This window comes from Furipterus horrens, unplaced genomic scaffold, assembly GCF_987537825.1.
Source record: "Furipterus horrens unplaced genomic scaffold, mFurHor1.1.pri manual_scaffold_8, whole genome shotgun sequence".
NCBI lineage: Eukaryota > Metazoa > Chordata > Mammalia > Chiroptera > Furipteridae > Furipterus > Furipterus horrens.
In genome coordinates, this window is record NW_028327178.1 from 91271818 (window position 1) to 91291428 (window position 19611).

General features: G+C 40.4%; 1 protein-coding gene across 2 annotated transcripts in view; it reads left to right on the top strand.

Moving 5' to 3' along the window:
* Window positions 1–2681: 2681 nt before the first annotated feature.
* CBFA2T2 (CBFA2/RUNX1 partner transcriptional co-repressor 2) overlaps window positions 2682–19611 on the top strand; it is a 134842-nt gene continuing 117912 nt past the window's right edge. For both annotated transcript variants that reach the window (XM_090286245.1, XM_090286246.1), the window contains exon 1: window positions 2682–2832. In XM_090286245.1, the coding sequence (XP_090142371.1) occupies window positions 2799–2832 (34 nt within the window). In that variant the 5' untranslated portion in view covers window positions 2682–2798. The remainder of the gene's footprint in view (window positions 2833–19611) is intronic.

Genomic DNA, 19611 nt, shown 5'->3' on the forward strand with positions numbered 1-19611 from the left:
CTGGCTGGTGTAGCTCAGTGGATTAAGTGCCAGCCTGCAAACCAAAAGGTCGCTGGTTCGATTCCTGTGCACATGCCTTGGTTTCAGGACAGGTCCCCAGTTGGGGGCATATCAGACGCAACCAATCAGAGTTTCTAGATCTCTCCCTGTTTCTCCCTCTCTCTAAAAAATAAATAAAATCTTTAAAAAAATAAATGTTGAATATTATTCTTTATAGTTTATTGCACTTCTCCACAAAGGGCATTCAAGACAATTCAGATTTCTGTTCTTATAATTTGGAGATAATCTTCCTTCCTTATGCACATAAGCAAGTATTTGTTTGACATGAAGACCCACAAGTGAAATATCCAATCTAATGCATGAAATATGGCAACTCATTGTTTGGTGTTTTTCTGATTATTAGAGAGGTTGAGCATCTTTCCTTTCTTATTTTTTAATTTATTTTTTATTGTTTTTCTATTACAGTTGTCCCATTTTTCCCCCTTTGCTCTCAAGCATCTTTTCTTAATGTTTATTAACCATTCAGATTTTCTTTCGTTCATTTTCTATTTATTTTCTTTGTCCATTTTTTATTAAATTATTTTTAACTGGTTTATAAGAGTTCTTTATTCTGATTATTCTTTGTTGAGTATGTTGCAAATATTTTATTCCAGTTTTTTGTTTGTAACATAACTTTGTTGCTCTGGCCAGGTAGCACAATTGGTTAGAGCTTTGGCCCTATACCCAAGGTTTGGGGGTTGGATCCCCAGTAGGGCACATATAAGAATCAACCAATATATAGGAACTTAATGAACAAAACTGAAGTGTTGAATATGGTCGGGGACACTGAGATAATTCCAGCAAGCAGGATGAATGAGCAGTACACACTGAGGACTGTGGCTGCTCAGAACATCAGCCCTGAGCAGTGCAAGCACCTTCCTTTTATTGGATTTTGCAGATATGCTAATCAACAGGGAGGGTCCAGGAATGAGCTCACAGGCACATCCCCGGAATGATTACAATGTACTTGAAACTTACAACAGAGGAAGCTTAAAAGGTCAACTGAAGGGAATGCTTCCTGACAAGTCTATATATCATCCATAGATTCAAAAACAGAAAAACAGAAATCCAATCACTTATTCTTTTAAGTCTAAGGAACGGATGCACTGTTCAGAAAGCAATCAAGGTTAAACACCATTTGTGCTTAGTTTTGTTTGATTTCCTTATCAACATCAGGGAAGATGGAGTATTCGGCAAGATTCTTTTTAAGTCACAGGATGTCTTTAAGATCCTGAGGCCTGAGCAGTCAGACTGTCGGCACCAGCGAGTCCAGCTCACTGCTTGGATCATTAAACACCTGGACTGAGAGGCATGTAAACATATCTCAAATCAGAAGTCTTGATTTCCAGTATCACAAAACAAACAAAAGAGCAAAATAGAACCAGAGGCATGGAAACAAGGAACAGACAGACAGTGACCAGAGAGGAGGGGTGAGGGGGAGAAGGAAGCAAGAAGGGTAAGGGTCTAGTCAAGGAACTAGTATAAATGACCCATGGACATGGACAACAGGGTGGGGACTGACTGTGGGAGAAGGGGGACGTGGGTGGGACAGAAGAAAGCAACACGGGAAAAACGGGACAACTGTAATAGAACAATTTTAAAAAATGAAAACTATTAAGAATATTGCTGAGCCATGAGCCAAGATTAAAAAAAAACTCAAAGAAAAAAAAGAATCAACCAATGAATGCATAAATAAGTAGAATAACAAACGGATGTTTCTCTCTAAAATTAACCAATCATCAATAATTTTTTTTTTTAAGTATTGTTTGCGGTGTCATTGTACATAGAGGAGTTTGGAGTTTGTTTTCATTTTAGTCCCTGTTTTTGAGTCCTTAGGAGGCAGAATAGTTCAGAGTAGCTCAAAGTACTGGGTCTGAAGTCAGGAGTTTCTAGGTACCATTCCCAGCTCTCTCTCTCTCTTTTAAAATTATTGAATTTATTGGGGTGACATTGGTTAATAAAATTATATAGGTTTCAGAGGAGCCACCTCTGCTTTTTTGCGAACAGTAGCCAGTGGGGAAGTTGGCTGGTGGTAAAGCCCTTCCCTTTGTGCAGATAAGGAAAAATAATAATACCTCTCTCCTTTATTGTGAGGATTTAATCCGATGGAGTGTATAAAGGACCTGAACATGATAAAGAGCTCAATGATAATGATGGTTAACCGTTATTAATATAATAAATGATATTTTGGACATTTGGAACACGATAGGCCAAAAAGGATGAGTGACTTACCAATGACAAGCTCACAGGCAACCAGGCTTTCATATGAAGAACTCAGGTGAGTCGTTTCCTCTCCCCTAAGCTCTGACCCCTAGGAGTCCGCCCGGTCTCCAGGCCCGGGCCGCTGCTTGGCCCTTAGCGGGAAGCCCAGCGCCTAAGGAGCGGGCCTTGGGCTTGGTAGACTGTGCGTGACGCAGAAGGGTCGGATTTGAGAAGCAGGATGCTCCGGGATAGGACGATAGGTTCGCGCGGAAGGGGCGGGACAAGTTGGGGGGCAGGGTTTAATGGGAGCTGTTTTGGGGCCGGGCTTCCGCGTGCGTTGGTCTAGCGGCAGGGAGCGCGCGCTGGGGGCGTCCCCGGCGGGCAGGGCGGGGCTAACCGGGGGGCGGTGCGGTGCGCGGCCTAACGGCGGCAGTAGGAGCGCCTGAAGCGGCTGCGCTGGCGTTGGGGAGCTTGGCGGCTACAGGTCCCGCGGCGGCGTCTGTGAGGGACCCTGGCCGTGGGCGGAGGCGGGAGGCTCGCGACCGAGGCACTTGGCAATGGTGGGCGTCCCTGGAGCGGCCGCCTTCCAGCGTAAGTGGGGCGGGAAGGCGGGCGGCTGAGGGGGGCGTGTGAGAGGCCTGCGGCTCCACGGGCGTGAGCTCCGGAAAGGCCCCCCGGCGCGAGGCCAGGGTGGGGAAACTGAGGCCAGAGGTCGGGCTGCGTATCCAAGGTCATGCGCCGGGCAGGGCCTTCCTGGGCTCCTGAGGCTGCCCAGGCGTTTCTTGCGCGGTCTGGAGGACTCTGCGCTCACGGTATGAGCGAAACTGTGGGCACCGCGGCCTCGGAGCCCAGGCCGGGCCGGCGTCCCTCGTACTTGTCCACAAACAAGAATTGTTTTGTTCTCCCAGCGCTGGGGCCACTAAGTCAGGCTCCCGGGAAACTTAATAACACACTCCTAATTTTAAAGGGTATGTGGCCGATTGTGGAGGAGGCGAAGATGGCCCCTCTGAGGGGCCTGTTGAGTGCAGGCTCAGAGGTCGGACTGCCGGGATTCACATCCCGGCTCCACCACTTAAGTGGATCTGTAGGAGCCTCACTTCTCCCATCTGTAAAATGGGGGTGTGAAGATCATCTCCACTACCCCCGCTCCCCACCCCACCCCATCCCAGTTTCTTGGGTTTTGTGAAGCCTGTAGAAAGCCTGGCACAGACTCTGGCACGCACACAAGCGTGAAAACTGTCATCGTAATCGCTCATAAAGCTCATTCAGGGTAAACCTCACTCGGAAAAGCCCGACATTGGACTGTGGTTGTGTATTTAAGATTTTATTTTGCCTTCTTTTAAGTCCTGCTTTGTAATTCAGTTGGTTTTCTTATCTCCATTCCAGCATTTATCTAGTGTTGCTCCTGGAATTGTGAGATCCTTGGGGGAGGGGTGGGGCCTCTTAATAACAATAAAATTTTTTTAATTTTCTCATTACAACAGCAGTAATAGCCAACAATTTTTGAACAGCGGGCATTTTGCATTCTATTCACTTAATATTTATTAAATAATCTATTAAGTAAAAAGGACCATTCTCAACCCTGGAAATATAGCAAAAAACTAGATAGGTCAAACTTGAGCTTTGAATTTAGGTGGTGGGGTGGGGGGAAGAAATGGTGAAGGAGGAAACGAATCCATTTTGCATGTTTTCTCTCACTTAATCCTGGTGAGTTTTATAAATAAGAATTAAGTATTTGAGTATGCCCATTTTGCAGAGGATGAAACAGAGGAACAGAAGAAATCCAACAACCTAAATGTAGCCTAAGAGCCCGCCGTCAACACCTGAAAGGGAGGCTCTACAGTCTCTCTCCTTTGTTTGATGCCCATTAAATGTTGGATTGAAGAAATACAAAGTAGACGCTCCCAGTTGATGCCTCTTCATAGTCAGTTCTGCAGTTGCAGCTTTGGATAGTTTGATTCCCTTCCTCTTGGAGCTTATAACTAAAGAAAGGCAGACAAGTGACCTTTATGTCTGACAAAGGTGCACTATCTCTTAAGTGAAAGAACCTTTTATCTGAACTTAATCTTTTTATGTTCAAATCTCTTACGCAGTTTTCAGTTTAAAATATGCCCCAAAGTACAATTTTTTTGGGGGGGGTTCTATTATGTAACTATGAGGACATATTTAAAGTTTATTTATTTATTAAAATATTTTTGGTATTTCTAAGACAATTCTATATTCCTAGGCAGTGTGTGCTTAGTATACATTTTCTTTTAATCTGGAAGTATACAGTAAATTGCATTAAAACACTGAGATTTTTTTTTTTTTTTTCAGTGAGGTTCTTATGGTACAGTTAGATTCAACATTGACCATCTGCTAAGCACCAGGCTCTGTGCTGATGTAGGGCTTACAAAGATGAATGCAAGAGCAGACTCTTGCTTCTGGAAGCTTACCTATAGTCTAAACATTTGGCTAATGTTTTTAACTGAAGTGCTAGGCAGAGAGAATGTAGGAGCTCAGTGTGTCCCTTGGGGAAGTAATCTAGAGCAGTTAGCCTTAAATGTTTTTAGTGTTCTGTCAGTAAATAGGGTTGAGTATGCACACACATTATGTGAATGTTTGTTTTCAATTACAATTATAGTGTTGACTACTCTGTATGATGTACATTTTATAATGTGCAAAAATAGACATTTTATGAAAGGCTGAGCTAAAACAAGCATGACTAGAAGTTGCAATATTGTCCTTCTGTACCCCAGGGGGTGAATAGTAACTATGCCCCCTGGGGTGGAGACCATTGGTTTTATAATGAGACCTTCTCAGCCCATTAGATCTGTTGAAATTCAATTCTGGAGTTGTGCCTAGGTTGAAATCTTGGGATCCAATCCTTACAAGCGTTGAGACTGAGCAAGCTACTTAACCTTTCTGTGCGCTTTATTTTCCTCATCTGTAAAACTGAGATGATGAGAATTTTTACCTCATTTGCAGTTTTACTGAGATGGATAGTATGTATATGTTAATGTATATGGTAATACATGTAAAGTACTTATACAGTGTTTGACACACTCTTATTTAGGCCTCTGAGAATACAAAGCTGCCTTAAGATCTCAACAGTCTAGTGGGGACCCTGCAAAGGTACATGGATAATAAGTGCTTTGAGTGCTTGAAGCAAAGCCTTTTGAGACTGCAGAGAAGACATAAACTACTTGTTCTTGAGGAGCCAAGTAAGATTCAGACAAGGAGGTGACATTTGAACCAGCCTTAGGAAGCAAAGGGGCCTTTTCCAGGAGGAGGAAGGCGTAGATCTTGTTCGCTGAGGGTACACTGGAAATTTGGAGGCTTTTGTGGGCTTGGTGAGTAGTTCTCCAGATCTGGGCCTGCAGGGAACGAGATTGAAGCTTCTTCACTTTGTGAATAGGGTGACAGTGAATTCTGGCTGGAGTTGTGCCTGGCAGGGTCCAGATGGCTAGAAAGCCAGTTCCAGAACTTTTCACAGTACCACAGCTCTTTCCTCTCTGGTGGCACTTAGCTTACTCTGTCTTCTTAGTTATCTAACAGTTTAACCCCCTTAATATCCTTGAGGGTTCTGATAGTAACTGCATTTTTTTGTGATTTCATTTTGCCTACTATCAAGAAAGTTCCTAAGCACGGTGAAAGGCCTATAATTCATTGAACCTTCAAAGAATTCTGAACAATTACAAGTGAAATGGTAAATGACAATACTTACTAGTGAAAAACATGCTTACAAATATTTTATGGTAGCTAAGACCTGTGTATTACCATTTAAAAGGGGGTAAGAATTGTCATGTTCAGTAACTTTTCTGTATCTGGTACTTACCTATTAGGATAAAGAGATGTGAAAGTGCACCAGAAAGACTTCTCAGGGGTTGAATTGATGCCTTCCATTTGCTCTTCTAGATCTACTCTCCATCTACCCCCCCGCCCCCCTTCTCTGCCTTGGGAGGCTGACTTAACTATTAACTACATGGACTTCATCATTGGGCTTCCTTCCCCTCTGAGGTTGTAGAATTTAATTACCATGCTCCCTTTTTATAGATGTTGTCTCTGGCTGGATATGCCCCTCGGTTGAAGATTGCTATTCCTCTAAAGGTGGTTCTTTCTACATGACTTGCTCCTTCTAGGTTTAGAAAATTCTAATAATTTCCTTTGTTCCTTGGGCTTACAGGTGCTCTCACTAGTTCAAGGGGGCTAGAACTATCCTTTGTGATTATCTTGTACCCTGCCTGCCCGCACCTTTCTTTATAGTTCCCTTATTAAACCCTCTGTGAATTATCCTTATTGGACTATACTGTCTTTCCTTCTGCGACCACGACTGATTGAAACTTATACCTTGTTTATAGGATAACTCCTCAAACTTTCATTCAAAGCTTGTTATATTCTGCAAATACTAAAAACAAAGAAAATTTTCTCAGCCCAGCTTATAGCAGGTTTAAAAGGAACAAATCACATGGAGAGGAGAGGGGCTACCCCAGATAAGCATACTGACTATGAGAGACAGTGTTCTCATCATCTTCTGTGGTCCTTACCTATGTGCCACATTGATGTGTTTAGTCATCTACACCACCCCTCCGCAATACTATTGGGTAAAAGAAAAACAATGGAGTAAGATGAAAAGTATCATAATTGGTGGCTACACAATCAAAACAATTTCAGTTGCAATTAGTAGTAGCCTGTCCAAAAAGGCAGAGATGTATGTGATGCAAATGGTTTGGCATAATGGAAGAAGAGTTTGGAGGCAGACTTTTGAGCTTGAGGCCCAGTTCTACTGGAAAGTTATTCAACCTCTGGGACTTGAGTTTGTTTGTTTAATCTATAAATGGAGATAATTCATGCCTGATAATAATGACATATTAAATGTTTATTTTGGGCCAGATAACATGCCAAGCATTATACTCACCTTGTGCCTTTTAATTCTCCACTCTTTTAGTTAAGTCCTAATTTTACAAATTGGGATATTGACTCAGATGTCATAGAGCTAATAAATAATCAAGCCTATATAAAATCTAACTCTGTGTCTACAGAGCCTAAGCTCTTAGCATTAAGGTAGCTGTTGTTTAAAATGTTGGGCCATTAATAAATGGGAAAATTGAATCCTTGTTCCTATACTGTGTCATTGTGAAATTCCTACATTTTGAAAGGTCATTTAAGTTATCAAAATACAGTATTTATAAGGTGGAGGAAAACAGGGCTTATAGATATCTAAACATTACTGTACTATAGAACTTTTCCTGGCTATTTTTTTTTTTCCTTTTTGGGAAGGATATTCAGAATCTTTGTTGCCTCATGTTCTGTACCTCCCAACTCTGCACCCCCCCCCACGCCCATCCATGGCAATATATTCTAAAAATAAGCAGAGACTGATTTTAAACTTTTTCTTTCTTTTTCTTTTTTAAATAATTATTGATTTTAGAGAAAGGAAGGGGGGGGGGAGAAAGACATCAGTTTTGTTGTTCCGCCCATTTTTGCGTTTATTAGTTGATTCTTGCATATGCCCTGACCGGGGATTGAACCTGCAACCCTGGCACATTGATGACACTAACCAACAGAGTATCCAGCCAGGGCAAAACTTGTTCTTGATTATTAATATTAAGCCTGTTGTGTAGGGTATGCAGATCTAGATTTTATGATCAGTTGTCTGGATTTAATTAATACTTTTAGGCAGGGAGGATCATTTAAATTATAGTGTGCAATGAATGAATGCAGCACTAGAATCAAGATGAGTTAATTCACTAAGCTTATACCTCTTCCAGGGTAAGGAAAAAATATGAGGAAAAAATGGGGAAGAAAGATTTCTCGCCTGCCAATTTTATCCTCATTCCTTAGTTTTAGAGTATTGTTTTGAACCTCATATTACAGCAAATGTTTACTCAGTTGTAAAAATTTACTTCAAATCCCTGAAAGTTTGAAAGTTAGTAAGGGAGACTCTTTCCCCTGGTTATTGATTCTGTTTTGGTAAGAATACCAAGAGGGGTTTCTCACTAGCTCTGTACTGACTGGCCCCATGCACAATATGAGTTTGTGTGTGTACATGTGACAGAGCCTGTATCTGGGTTTTATTATGGCTGGTTAAGTAGCTTTTTGCCTCTGTCTGGTTTCTGTCTCTGGCCCATTGAAGGCCTTGAGGTTATCTGAAATTATAGGGGTTGGGGCACCTTAAGTTAAACTTGTGAAATTAATCTATTGCAGATATGTCAACTGAATCTGACTTTTAAGTCCAGTTGGAAATTTTTTTAATTTAAAAAATTTATTAATTTTTAGAGAGAGGAAGGGAGACTGAGAGAGAAACATCGATTTGTTGTTCCACTTATCTGTGCATTCATTGGCTAATTCTTGTATGTGCCCTTACCAGGGATCAAACCTGCAACCTTGACGTATCAGAACAATACTCTTAAGCAACTGAGCTACCTGCCCAGGGATGCAGTTGAATTCTTTAAAGAGTCTTTGCTAGATTTTCTGCTGGGCACTTTTCATGTATGTCATCTCATATAATTCTTAGAACAACCTTGGGAGGAAGTTAGTATCTCTGTTTTACAGATGAGGAAATAAGGCTCAGAGAAGTTAAGTTGCTCAAGGTCACACAATTCATAAGTAGCAGATGCACTAGTCAAACTTAGTTCAGTCCTGGTGTTGAGTTCATTCAGTATACATTGAGATCTGATCCCAAAACCCACTATTTTTGAACTCTATCATAGCACATGGCTGCTGCTTTTTACTAACTACACTAACGTTTTTAGTTTTGTTTTTATTTAATCTTCACCCGAGGATGGGTTTATTGATTTTATAGGTTTATTAATTTTAGAGAGAGAGGGAGAGAGAAAGAAACATTGAAGTGAGAAACATCTACCTGCTCCTTCTTGTAAGGGGGAGGGGTGGAGATTGAACCCACAACCTTTTGGTGCACAGGACGATGCTCCAACTAACTGAGCCACCTGGCTAGGGCTAGGCTAGAAGTTTGTTTGTTTTAAGATTTATTTATTTATTTTTAGAGAGTGCAAGGAGAGGGAGAAACACTGATGAGGGAGAGAAACATTGATGTGCGAGAGATACATCAATTGGTTGCCTTTTGCACGCCCCAGCTGGGGACCTGGCCCACAACCTAGGCATGTGCCCTGACTGAGAATCAAACTGGCAACCTTTTGGTTCATAGGCCAACATTCAGTCCACTGACCCACACCAGCTAGGGCTAGACTAGAAGTTTTAGGCCTGTATTCCAGAGGATCCCAGAGCTCCCTGAAGGTACTTGATTTCCAGCTTTCTTCGACAGCTGTTTCTAAGTCTTACTAGGAATTTGGATGTGATTTACAGACTGCTGTACTAGGTCTTGGTCTTGCTCAGGAGTATATATCCTGAATTGCTCTGGAGATGAATTTTTTGAAAAATGTAGAAACTTTCAGAGCCTTTACCAGTGCATCCTATGTGTTCATATTGATCTTAGCAGTGAAGCAGATAGATGATGGCAATGAACATTGAAAGCCTGGGAAACGTCCATGCTAATTTTGCTTGGCCCTGTGAGGAGCTGTCAGTTATGGATCATTAAGTATAAGTATATGGACCTTTACTTTGTGGCTCTTTAAGATTTGATTCTACCCTTCTATTTTGTATTGCTTTAATTAAATTCATAAATCAAAGTAAAATTCAGAATAACGCAGAGCTAGGTATCCTTTTGTCTGGATTTATAGCTTTGGAGTTGGCTAGGCCTTTCAATTAAATTAGCTGATGGTGACAAATATGTAATCTGACTTCTCCAGTAGCTCAAGTGAAATGTTAATACCAGGCATCGCACAGCTCCCTTGACACAATACTTTGACCTTTTCCTCGCTTACAAATGTTCCCCTTATTTTGTTAACTTAGCCATCTCCATGGAGAGATCCTGCCTGCTTTTAATTTTTGAAACCATGTGAGAAGAGACTTTGAGACAACACAGATTTGTTCATTTTTACCTTTTATTTCTAGAGCTACACTAATCATACCATATCCTCTGATTCATGTAGTGTTTAGCTAGTTTACTATCCCTTACCAGTACGTGTCCTTGTTCCTCCCAACCCTCTCAATAAAAGCTAAAATATTACTGACATTTTCCTCCACCAAAATATATGGAATATTTTCTTCTCTTTTTTTGTCCTTAATATTAAGAAAGTGATTGTCTTTCATTTTGTTTCCCTCTACAGAAGTGGAACCAATCTTTGAGGGAGGAGAAGGCAGGCAAAAAACAAGTCTTCTTTATGGATGAGCTTAAAGGTAGAGGTGGTTTAGGAGAGGAAAGTTCTGAGTGATGAGGGAGAAGTCTTAGTTCCTCCCTCTAGCACTCATTCTCCAGCCGCCTAAAGCTGTTAAGAGCTCAGCAGCTCCAGTTTTCATAAGCTCCTCCTTAATCTTCCTTTGGTGGGTTGGTCTGCTAAGTGATTTAAACTATAGTCTTATTTCTTCTTAAATATATTACAAGATGCCATAAGCTGCTTTAGAAAAATACAAACATATTGAAGGATAGTGATCAGCATTATAAAAAACACTGTTTATACTCCTTTGAAATAATTTTTTTTGAATGTTTTATTTCTTTATAGAGAGGGGAGGGAGGGAGAAAGAGAGGGAAACATTAATCGGTTGCCTCTCCTATGGCCCCCCCCAGGGACTTAGCTGGGAATCAAACCCACACCCTTTCTTTTTGCAGGCCAACGCTCAATCCACAGAGCCACACAAGCCTGGGCTGTTTTGCCTTGTATTTTAAAGCATATATGTAGTATATAATTTGAAAAATAATAGTTTACATGGTGATTTCACATAAATTACTTTATTCACTGCTCACAACAGCCTGTGAATTGAATACTATTACTATCTTTACAGTTGAGGAAACAGGCTGCATGGGTGATGAATTGAATGATGCAGGACATGTCTTTCTGGTTAGTAGTAGAGACAAGATCTTAATCCAAGTCCTAACTCCACACAGCATTACTGTTACAGAACCCCTGGGCTGCTCCAATTGAAAACAAACCCACGGGCTCTTTAGTTAGGGGCCCAATTGCCCGTCGCCAGAATTATAACTCTCAATACCAGAGTTCAGTGAAAAGAAAAAGAATTGTTTATTTAACAGTTATATAGATTTAGATTATTTGTGGATTTCTGCTGTTAAGTCTTATGTTTTTTAAAACATCCATAAACACATATCCTTGCCTCCCCCCCTACCAAACCTGGCTAGTTTTAGAAAAGTTAGAGAAACCCTTTCCCTACTTTGCAAACACAGTTTAGCTTTACCAGTAGCTGCCAATCATTCAATTCTGACTGGGGAGACCTCGTCTGTGTTATGGGGTCCACCAGTTTTTAATCCAGAACCTCGTGGATTCTCAGCCTCCTTGTAAACTGTATAGTTAGTACTTTTGTAATCCACATGGTCAGTCTGTTCCTTTTCAAAGCAGCAAGGTACGTCCCTTCCTTAAAATTGCATCGTCAGTCCCCAGTTAAATTCGCAGTCAGCCTCAGCCTCAGTTAAAATGTCTGCCGCTTATTTTTAAATCCCTGACTCCGTCCTCTGTTGCAGTGGGTGTGGTAACCAGTTCTGACCATTCACAGAACCTCACGCAGACTCTGTGTGCTTTCTCCATACCATCCCCTGGTTCAAGACCCCTCCCATCTACCTGAAGCTTTGGGTGCATTAAAGCCATTTTGCATAAGAAAGACACTAGCCACCAGCCTCAGGCAGGTGGAGGCATTCTAAAAGCTGCTTCCTTCTCCCCATCCCCCAGCCACAAACTCTGGGGATTTTTGGACTCCCCTGTTTCTGTAACATTACCATGTTCCATTTCTTAGCTATGCTGAATGAATTGTAATTTATTGTATATTATCTACTTTAACACTAAATTTTTTTTTATTTTGAGTACATTTTTTAAAGCTGGGGATAATGAAACAAGGAAGGGCTTAGGACAGAAGAAGCCACAGAAGAGAGCCTAGGTGGGTCTGCTTGGCTCACTGAGAAGTCAGAGAAAAGGAGCCTTGGAGACAGGTTCAGGGGGTCAGCCCTGGTTGAGCTGCCACTGCCCATTGCTCCCCTGGTTGCAAGTCTCCGGCAGACGCTTATACTTTAGGAGATACATGCCTATGATTGAAGAAGAGGGGAAAGAAAAAGGCATGAGAGTACTACTGGGAGGGGGAGCCCACGCTGGCAGTATAGTTTTTTTTTATTTTTAGGTTTTACTTATTTATTTTTAGATAGAGAAGAAGAAGAGAGGAAGAGAAACATTGGTGTGAGGTTGGGTGCCTCTTACACGCCCCCAACTGGGGACATAGCCTGCAATCCAGGCATGTGTCCTGACCAGGAATCGAAGCAGCGACCATATTGATTCTCAGGCTGGTGCTCAATCCACTGAGCCACACTAGCCAGGGCTGGCAGTATAATTTTTGAAAAATATCTTTTACAAAAGTAATACAAGACATTTTTATAAAAAGTGCAGCAAATAGATAAAAAGTAAAAATTCCCTTTTACATGATCACTGAAAATTTGTGTTTTTCCAGACTTTTTTGGATACTTTTACACTTACTTGTATTACACAAATGTTTAATATTTTTTATAAACAGAATTATACTGTACATAATTTTCTGTGGAGTCTTAATTTCAGTCAGATGGGAAGTCCACAAAACTGTTCTGTCAGATCTTTGCTTTAAACAACAGCAGAGACATTTATCTCTTCTGTTGCTTTAAGTACCTTGGCACAGATTTTATGAACGACAGCAACATTCAGTATTGATTTGTTCAATGTTAGTAGTGAGATGCCTTTAAAATGATCACACCTTTCATTTCAGAGAGCTTTCCAAATGCTCTGTAAAAACGGCAGATATATGATTGAGTGCTTCATGAAGCTGCCAAGCAATATTCAAGTCACTTTTCCCTTTCTCAGAAAGTGCAAGGTCATCCATTTTGGAGCAACTGATATACCTATTACCTGTGGTTATAGGAGATGATATTTTTCAATCTGTCTGATAGTGGAAAAAGGAATTAATGATCGTGTAACTAGACAGAACTGTCTTGGAAATGAAAATAGGTCTTTTCTGCTATGAATGACATAGAAGAAGAAAAGCTTTAGGTGGGGCAAACTCTCCAGATATTTTGATGATTATTTCCACCATTGTAAACTAATACATAAGACAGATAATGCATTTTGCTTTTAGTATGTAACTTTTAATGATACAATCATCAAATTCCCATGCTGTTAGTATTTTTCTCAGAAGCAAAAAGGAATTGAACTGATATTGTGGAATAAGTTCAACATTTACACAAAATCTGCTCTGGAGGAGAGAGTGGACTAGGAATTCATATTGGGGAGACAATGAAGTAGATAGGGTCTTGCTGGAGACAGGACAGACCAAAAAGGAATTTGTATGGGTCTCAGAATTCCAGAATAATGAAGGTGAATTAATGTCAAGTAACTGGTAAATGTAGGCTGATATTAAAATAGTGGTTAAGGAGGGAAAAATAACTATATTCAGTGTATCCTTTGGTGTGTGTCTGACGCATCTGGAAAGATTCTTAAATGCAGTGCCTGGGATTTCACCTCCCAGAGTTGTAAATTCTGGAGGTTGGGGCAGGGCCCAGGAATCTGCATTTTCACCAAACTTGCTAAATAATTAATTATCTTATAGCTAGCCTAAAGACTGATTTGAGAAACACTGCCTTTGAGTGTCTAAAACTGACAAAGACCATCTACATCTAATTGGAGGAAGAGTTACAGGGAGGAGAAATTGTTTTGATATAGGACTCTTTGGTAAGTGATAAATGTAGATGTCTGAGAAAGTATTAGGGAGAGGAGATATTAGTTAATGCTGACTGAGGTAGGGAGGAGGGCCTGATGTTTGATTTTATTTTTTACTCAAGTAACATATCTTTAATTTTACTGTTTCGTATTATATATATGTCAGATAATGCTGTGTTGTCTTTTGGTAAGCAAGCTTTCATATCCGTAGTTCACTATATTCCTGGGACATCCTTAATTTCCAGTATTTCACACCATTTTCTCCATAAAACATTAAAATATTCTCAAAAGTATGACTTCAACATTCAAACTAACTCATGGACTTATGACATAAAATAATTTATCACCTGATGAGTGTTTATATTTATTTGCTCAGGAAATAATCATTGTTTTTCTTTACTAGTAATGATGAATCTTCCTTAATGGGGAGAAAATTCCTCTGAGGATTTAAGCAGAGGTTGTTAATTTAAGGTTCCATGGGGAAAATAAAAAATTTCTCAGTTGTAAACTTTCTTAGGTATAAAACTAGGAGGAAATTCTCATTTCTCACAAGCTGTTTATTTAGCATTAGCCTTTCATTCAGCACATTCACTGGTATTGATATTACTATTCTTAATATGAAGCGCCGACTGATGGGCAATAATAAGCTCATTTTATGTAGCTTCCTATAAATATTCTAAATTAAGTAGTTTAGATGGTTGTTAATAACAATCATTTATAACCTAGGATTCTTGCTATTTGTAACAATTCTTTGATGTTGTTATGGTAACTTCTTTAACATTGTTGTATTGCGGATGAAGGCATGTTTCAGCATCCAGTAGTTTAAAATGATGTTGGTTTTAATTGGGGCAAAAAAAAATGAAAATGCTGTCTTGGGCTTGCTGGATCTATAGCTAGCATTGTTCTAGCAAGCTTCATGGAATGGATGCACACGAACCAGGTGTTTCACTTTTAACTGCAGCTGTACCATCTGTGGAAGCAGGTGGATAGGTTCTTTGTCATCAGGAAAACACAGCTGATGAGACTTAGGAGGAGAGCTAATTGAGTGGTTTTCCTCAGCTACAGTTCTCTTGAGTCACATCCACCTACGCACAGCTTTTACCTGTGCACAGGTGTTGATACTAGTCAGGACACTAACAACCACAAAAGTGAACAGAAAAGGTATACATTTGACTGAGTATATTTATTGGATTGGCACCGAGAAAGATAATTTAAAGGTTTCTCTTTTTTTAAGGATTTTTAAAAGTTTATTTATTTTTAGAGAGAGGGGAAGGGAAGGAGAAAGAGAGGTATAGAAACATCAATGTGTGGTTACCTCTTGTGTGCCCCCAACTGGGAACCTGGCCCAAAACCCAGGCACGTTCCCTGACCTGGGAATTGAACCAGTGACCCTTTGGTTCACACACAGTCCAGTGCTCAATCCACTGAGCCACACCAGCCAGGCCTAAGGGTTTCTTGACTTTAGTTTTTATTTTTGTTTTTAGTTACTTGAGGATATTTCTAACTTACAATAACTTCTGAGAGTTTTTTTAAGTATAGTTAAATATGTATAGTAATATGTGTATGTATTTTATGTCAGGCTCTTGTCTCTGGAGAACTGAGAAGTAAACAAAAAAGGCCTTTCATTAAGGAAAGAAAAAGGTCATAGATCACGTGCACTGAAGAATAAAAGGGAAATATAGACTGTAAGTCATAGATTCTTGGAAGGAGAGACTAGAGTGCATTCATGATCCTCATTCCTAACTATTTCATAGATGAGAAGACTAAGACCTAGAGAAAATACTTTCTCTTATACCAGGGCCAGGTTCCTTAGAGAATTGGGTTAAAATTCAAAGTAACTATAATTCTGAAAAAGTGGATCAAATCCAGTGATATTTTACAAAGAAATAGCAAAGTGAATGGGCTAATTTAATGTAGTGAACAATCAGCTGTGTACGTAATTTCTGCTCATCTAGGACTACAAACTAAAAATGAGTCTGTGTGCAGTGTTGTAGAAACAATCATCGTACTACTGGGCTGGGTGAAGGAGCTGGGAGTCTTCCCTATCATACTTAAGGTTTAGCTTCATATTTATGCACCTCATTTTAAGAGATAAATGTGGACAGCATTTGAGGGGGTTCAAAGAAGATCCCCCAAGTATGATTAAGAAACAAACTCCAGTTGAAAAGTTCAAGAAGCTGTCGAAGAGAAAGCTTAGAGGATTGATAAGCTGTTAAGGATTGTTTTGCAGAAATTGGCTAGTTGTATATACTTAGGCCCTTTAGAACTAATCAAGCAGGGGCAGGCAGCATCAAATTGACCTTAGTCGTGAGGAAAGTAGATACACATTGTATATTCTAAGGACCAGCAGCATCAGTGTCACCTAGGGGCTTCTTTAAAAGCTCAGACCTACTTAATATGCATTTTAATAAGATTTCCCCAGGTGATTCATATATACATTAAAATTTGAGCTGTATGGGTTTACACTGAAGTCTTTACAATGAATTAAGATGACCGAGTCTCATTTTCCAAGAGCATTTAAAAAAAATAGCATTCTTACCAGGATCAGAGTAGTTTATGTTTTTTGAATATTTACACCTTTCTTGAGAAGGATTAAGTAGTAGAGTGATATGATAAAGGGAAATTATATCAGCCTAAGCAGAAGTACAAGTATTAAATACAAAGTTGATGAAGCTCTAAGTAGGAAGGCAGATTAAGAACCACTGTGGAAACTATGGGTTATATATACAGCTTTTCCATTTCCAAGCAAGGACACTATACCAGCTCACCCTCCTGTCCTTGAATTCAAAAATGAATTCATACATGGTCCTTTAGGAGTTGTTGAGCAACAGTGGGTTAAGAATTTTAAAGAAAATGAAGGAAGCACAGTGTGTGGCTCTTGTGCTTCTTACCTGCAAAATTAAAGTAAAGGTCTATGAAGATTGTTCTGCAGGGAAGCCAGAGAAAAACATCTAAGTATTTGGCTTCACTCATAAATATATTTTATTTAACAAATACGGAGTATCTCCTGTGTGTCAAGTGCAGTTTTAAGTACTAGAGATAAGAGCAGTGGTCAAAATGAATTCCTTGCTCCTATAGGGCTCACAGCCTAGTGAGGAGATGGCCAATAACAAGCAAATATATGCTAAAACCCCATGTGGAGAGAAATGCTTTGAAGAAAAATAAAGCAGCAAGCCAAGTGATTGGAAAGTAGTGGAAGAGGGAAAGTATGGAGAGATTTGCTGCTTTTATATGGAATTGATTTTTGGAGAATCTTTTGGTTTAAGAGCTAATTTATTTCCCTAGACATTTTTTAAAAATTACAGTTATCAGTTTTCTCAGGTTGAGCAGCCTTCATTTTTAAGGCCACTAAAAAATATGTACAGATATTATATTTTTTGGTTTAGAGAATTATGTTTAACTTAGTGCCTGGCACATAGTTGTCATTTAATAAAAATTGGAATGTTTCCTAATAAACCTCAAGTAAGATCTTTCATAAAGAAAATCAAAACTGTTCCTGCCAATGAGTCATGTGGGATGAATTCTTGGTTGGTTAGGAAAAAAGGATGTGGAACCTAGGTAAATTAGGTGACCTTTAGATGACTTTTGAAGTTCCTTCTTTTGCTCCCCTTTTAATTTATTGTGACTTGGATCCTTGAAAGGGTGCTGGGATCTAGAGCCTGAGGGTTTGAACAGAGAGAGACCTGGTTCCTCTGTTGCTTACGGAACCTTCTAGGGTGGCTATGGTTTTGGAATAACTAAGGGATTTTCAGACTCTGGGTTATTGAGTGATGGGTAACATTTTTCTCCTTTGTACTCATTTTCTTCTGGAAGTTGCCTTGATGGACATGCTATAAACTTGCAAACATTCTCATTTTCAAATAATTTCAAAATAATTTTGTTGTAAATTTATTTTAAACATGCTCAATTAATTTTTTTTCTTACCCAGGATTAAGTTAATTTTAAAAACAAATACAAGCCTTTAAAAAAAATTTTTAGATTTTATTTATTTATTTATTTATTTGAGAGAGGTGAGAAGAAGAGAAATATCATTGTGCAAGAAATACGTTGAATAGTTGCCTCACGTACACCCCCAACTGGGGCCCTGGCCCACAACCCAGGCATGTGCCCTGATTGGGAATCAAACCAGTGACTCTTCAGCTCACAGGCTGGCACTCAATCCACTGAGCCACACCAGCCAGTGCTAAAAACAAATACAAGCTATTGATTTATTCTCCTCAGTTTAACTGGATAGTCTACCTCTGGTAGTTAGCTGGTTATTAATAGAGGGAGGAATCAAAGGAATCAGATATTGTTGAGTATAATCAACCAGGGAGCATAAGCCTACTTGCTTAGGCAGGAAGCTACAATTTCACACACTCCAGGGGATCACAGCATTACCCAGCAAAGGTGATTAACAACCCTTCCCTCCTGCACAGGGAGGAAGGACTGGCTTTTCAATCTCCCTGGTCCATTCACCCAGACTTTGAAGAGAAATAAGCATATGCACCTTAGAAGTCAAAATGGCACAGGGGGAAGTGCTTCTATGAGGCATGCACAATAGGAACCAAAATGGTGACCATAGAGGCCTGTCATCCTAGCTTTGGGAAAGAAGGGATTGGTTGGGAGGTGGACCCATCAACCTGGGAAAGCTTGATAAGTTGATTGGTTATTTTGAAAAAGCTCCTATTGCGTCCCAAACTGGAGGTAATATAACCCAGTTTAACAAAGAAGCAGTTTATCCCTCTCTCCCCTTCTTCCCCCTCCCTCAGCCCTTTCTCGTGGCTGCCCTTGCCCCATTTATTCACTCGTTCTTTCAGTTCTTTGGTTAGTTGACCCTGTGGGTCTAAGCAGCCACGAGGACTCCGAAGGCAGGTTTTAGGTGGGAGCCTGGGTATAGCAGCAGCCAGTTAATAGTGCTAAACTACCTGGACAGAGACTGAGACTGCTCATGCTGGAACAATGAAACAAACTCTGGACACTGGCCTTTGTTTTGGCCTTTGCTGAAGACAGGCTTAGACTTTTTCCATGATGGGACAGACAGAGATGGGACTAGGGCCAATCTTCTATTTCTACCTGAATAAATCTTGCCACACCACAATCTCCCATGCATGGGTCCATGAAATACTTTTCAAATCGCAATCCCATGAAAGAGCCCCACTTCCACTGGCAACAATATAACTGTCAGGTAAAAACATACATTTTTAGTCTTGGCTGGTGTGGCTCAGTGAATTGAGTGCCTGCCTGTGAACCAAAGGGTTGCCAGTTCGATTCCCGTCGTCGTCGTCGTCGGCAGCCGTCCGTCTCGAGAGACGATGGTGTAGCTTCTTAAGAGTCTATCTGCACTGCCGAGAATGGCTGTGCAGTCCGACTCGGGAGTGACACGGTATCTGTCTCCTCCCGTGTTGAATCGACATCTTGCGATGACGCTGGAGTGTCCTCTCCAGTGGAGCTGAAGCTACAGAGCCTGGGCAGGGTGATATGGAGGGTCTGCTGTTGCCCATGCAGCAGACCCGAGTTCGATTCCCAGTCAGAGCACATACCTGGGCTGCAGGCCACGTCCCCACTTGGGAGTGTGTGAGAGGCAACCACACATTCATGTTTCTCTCCCTCTTTTTCCCTCTTTTTCCCTCCCTTCCCCTCTCTCTAAAAA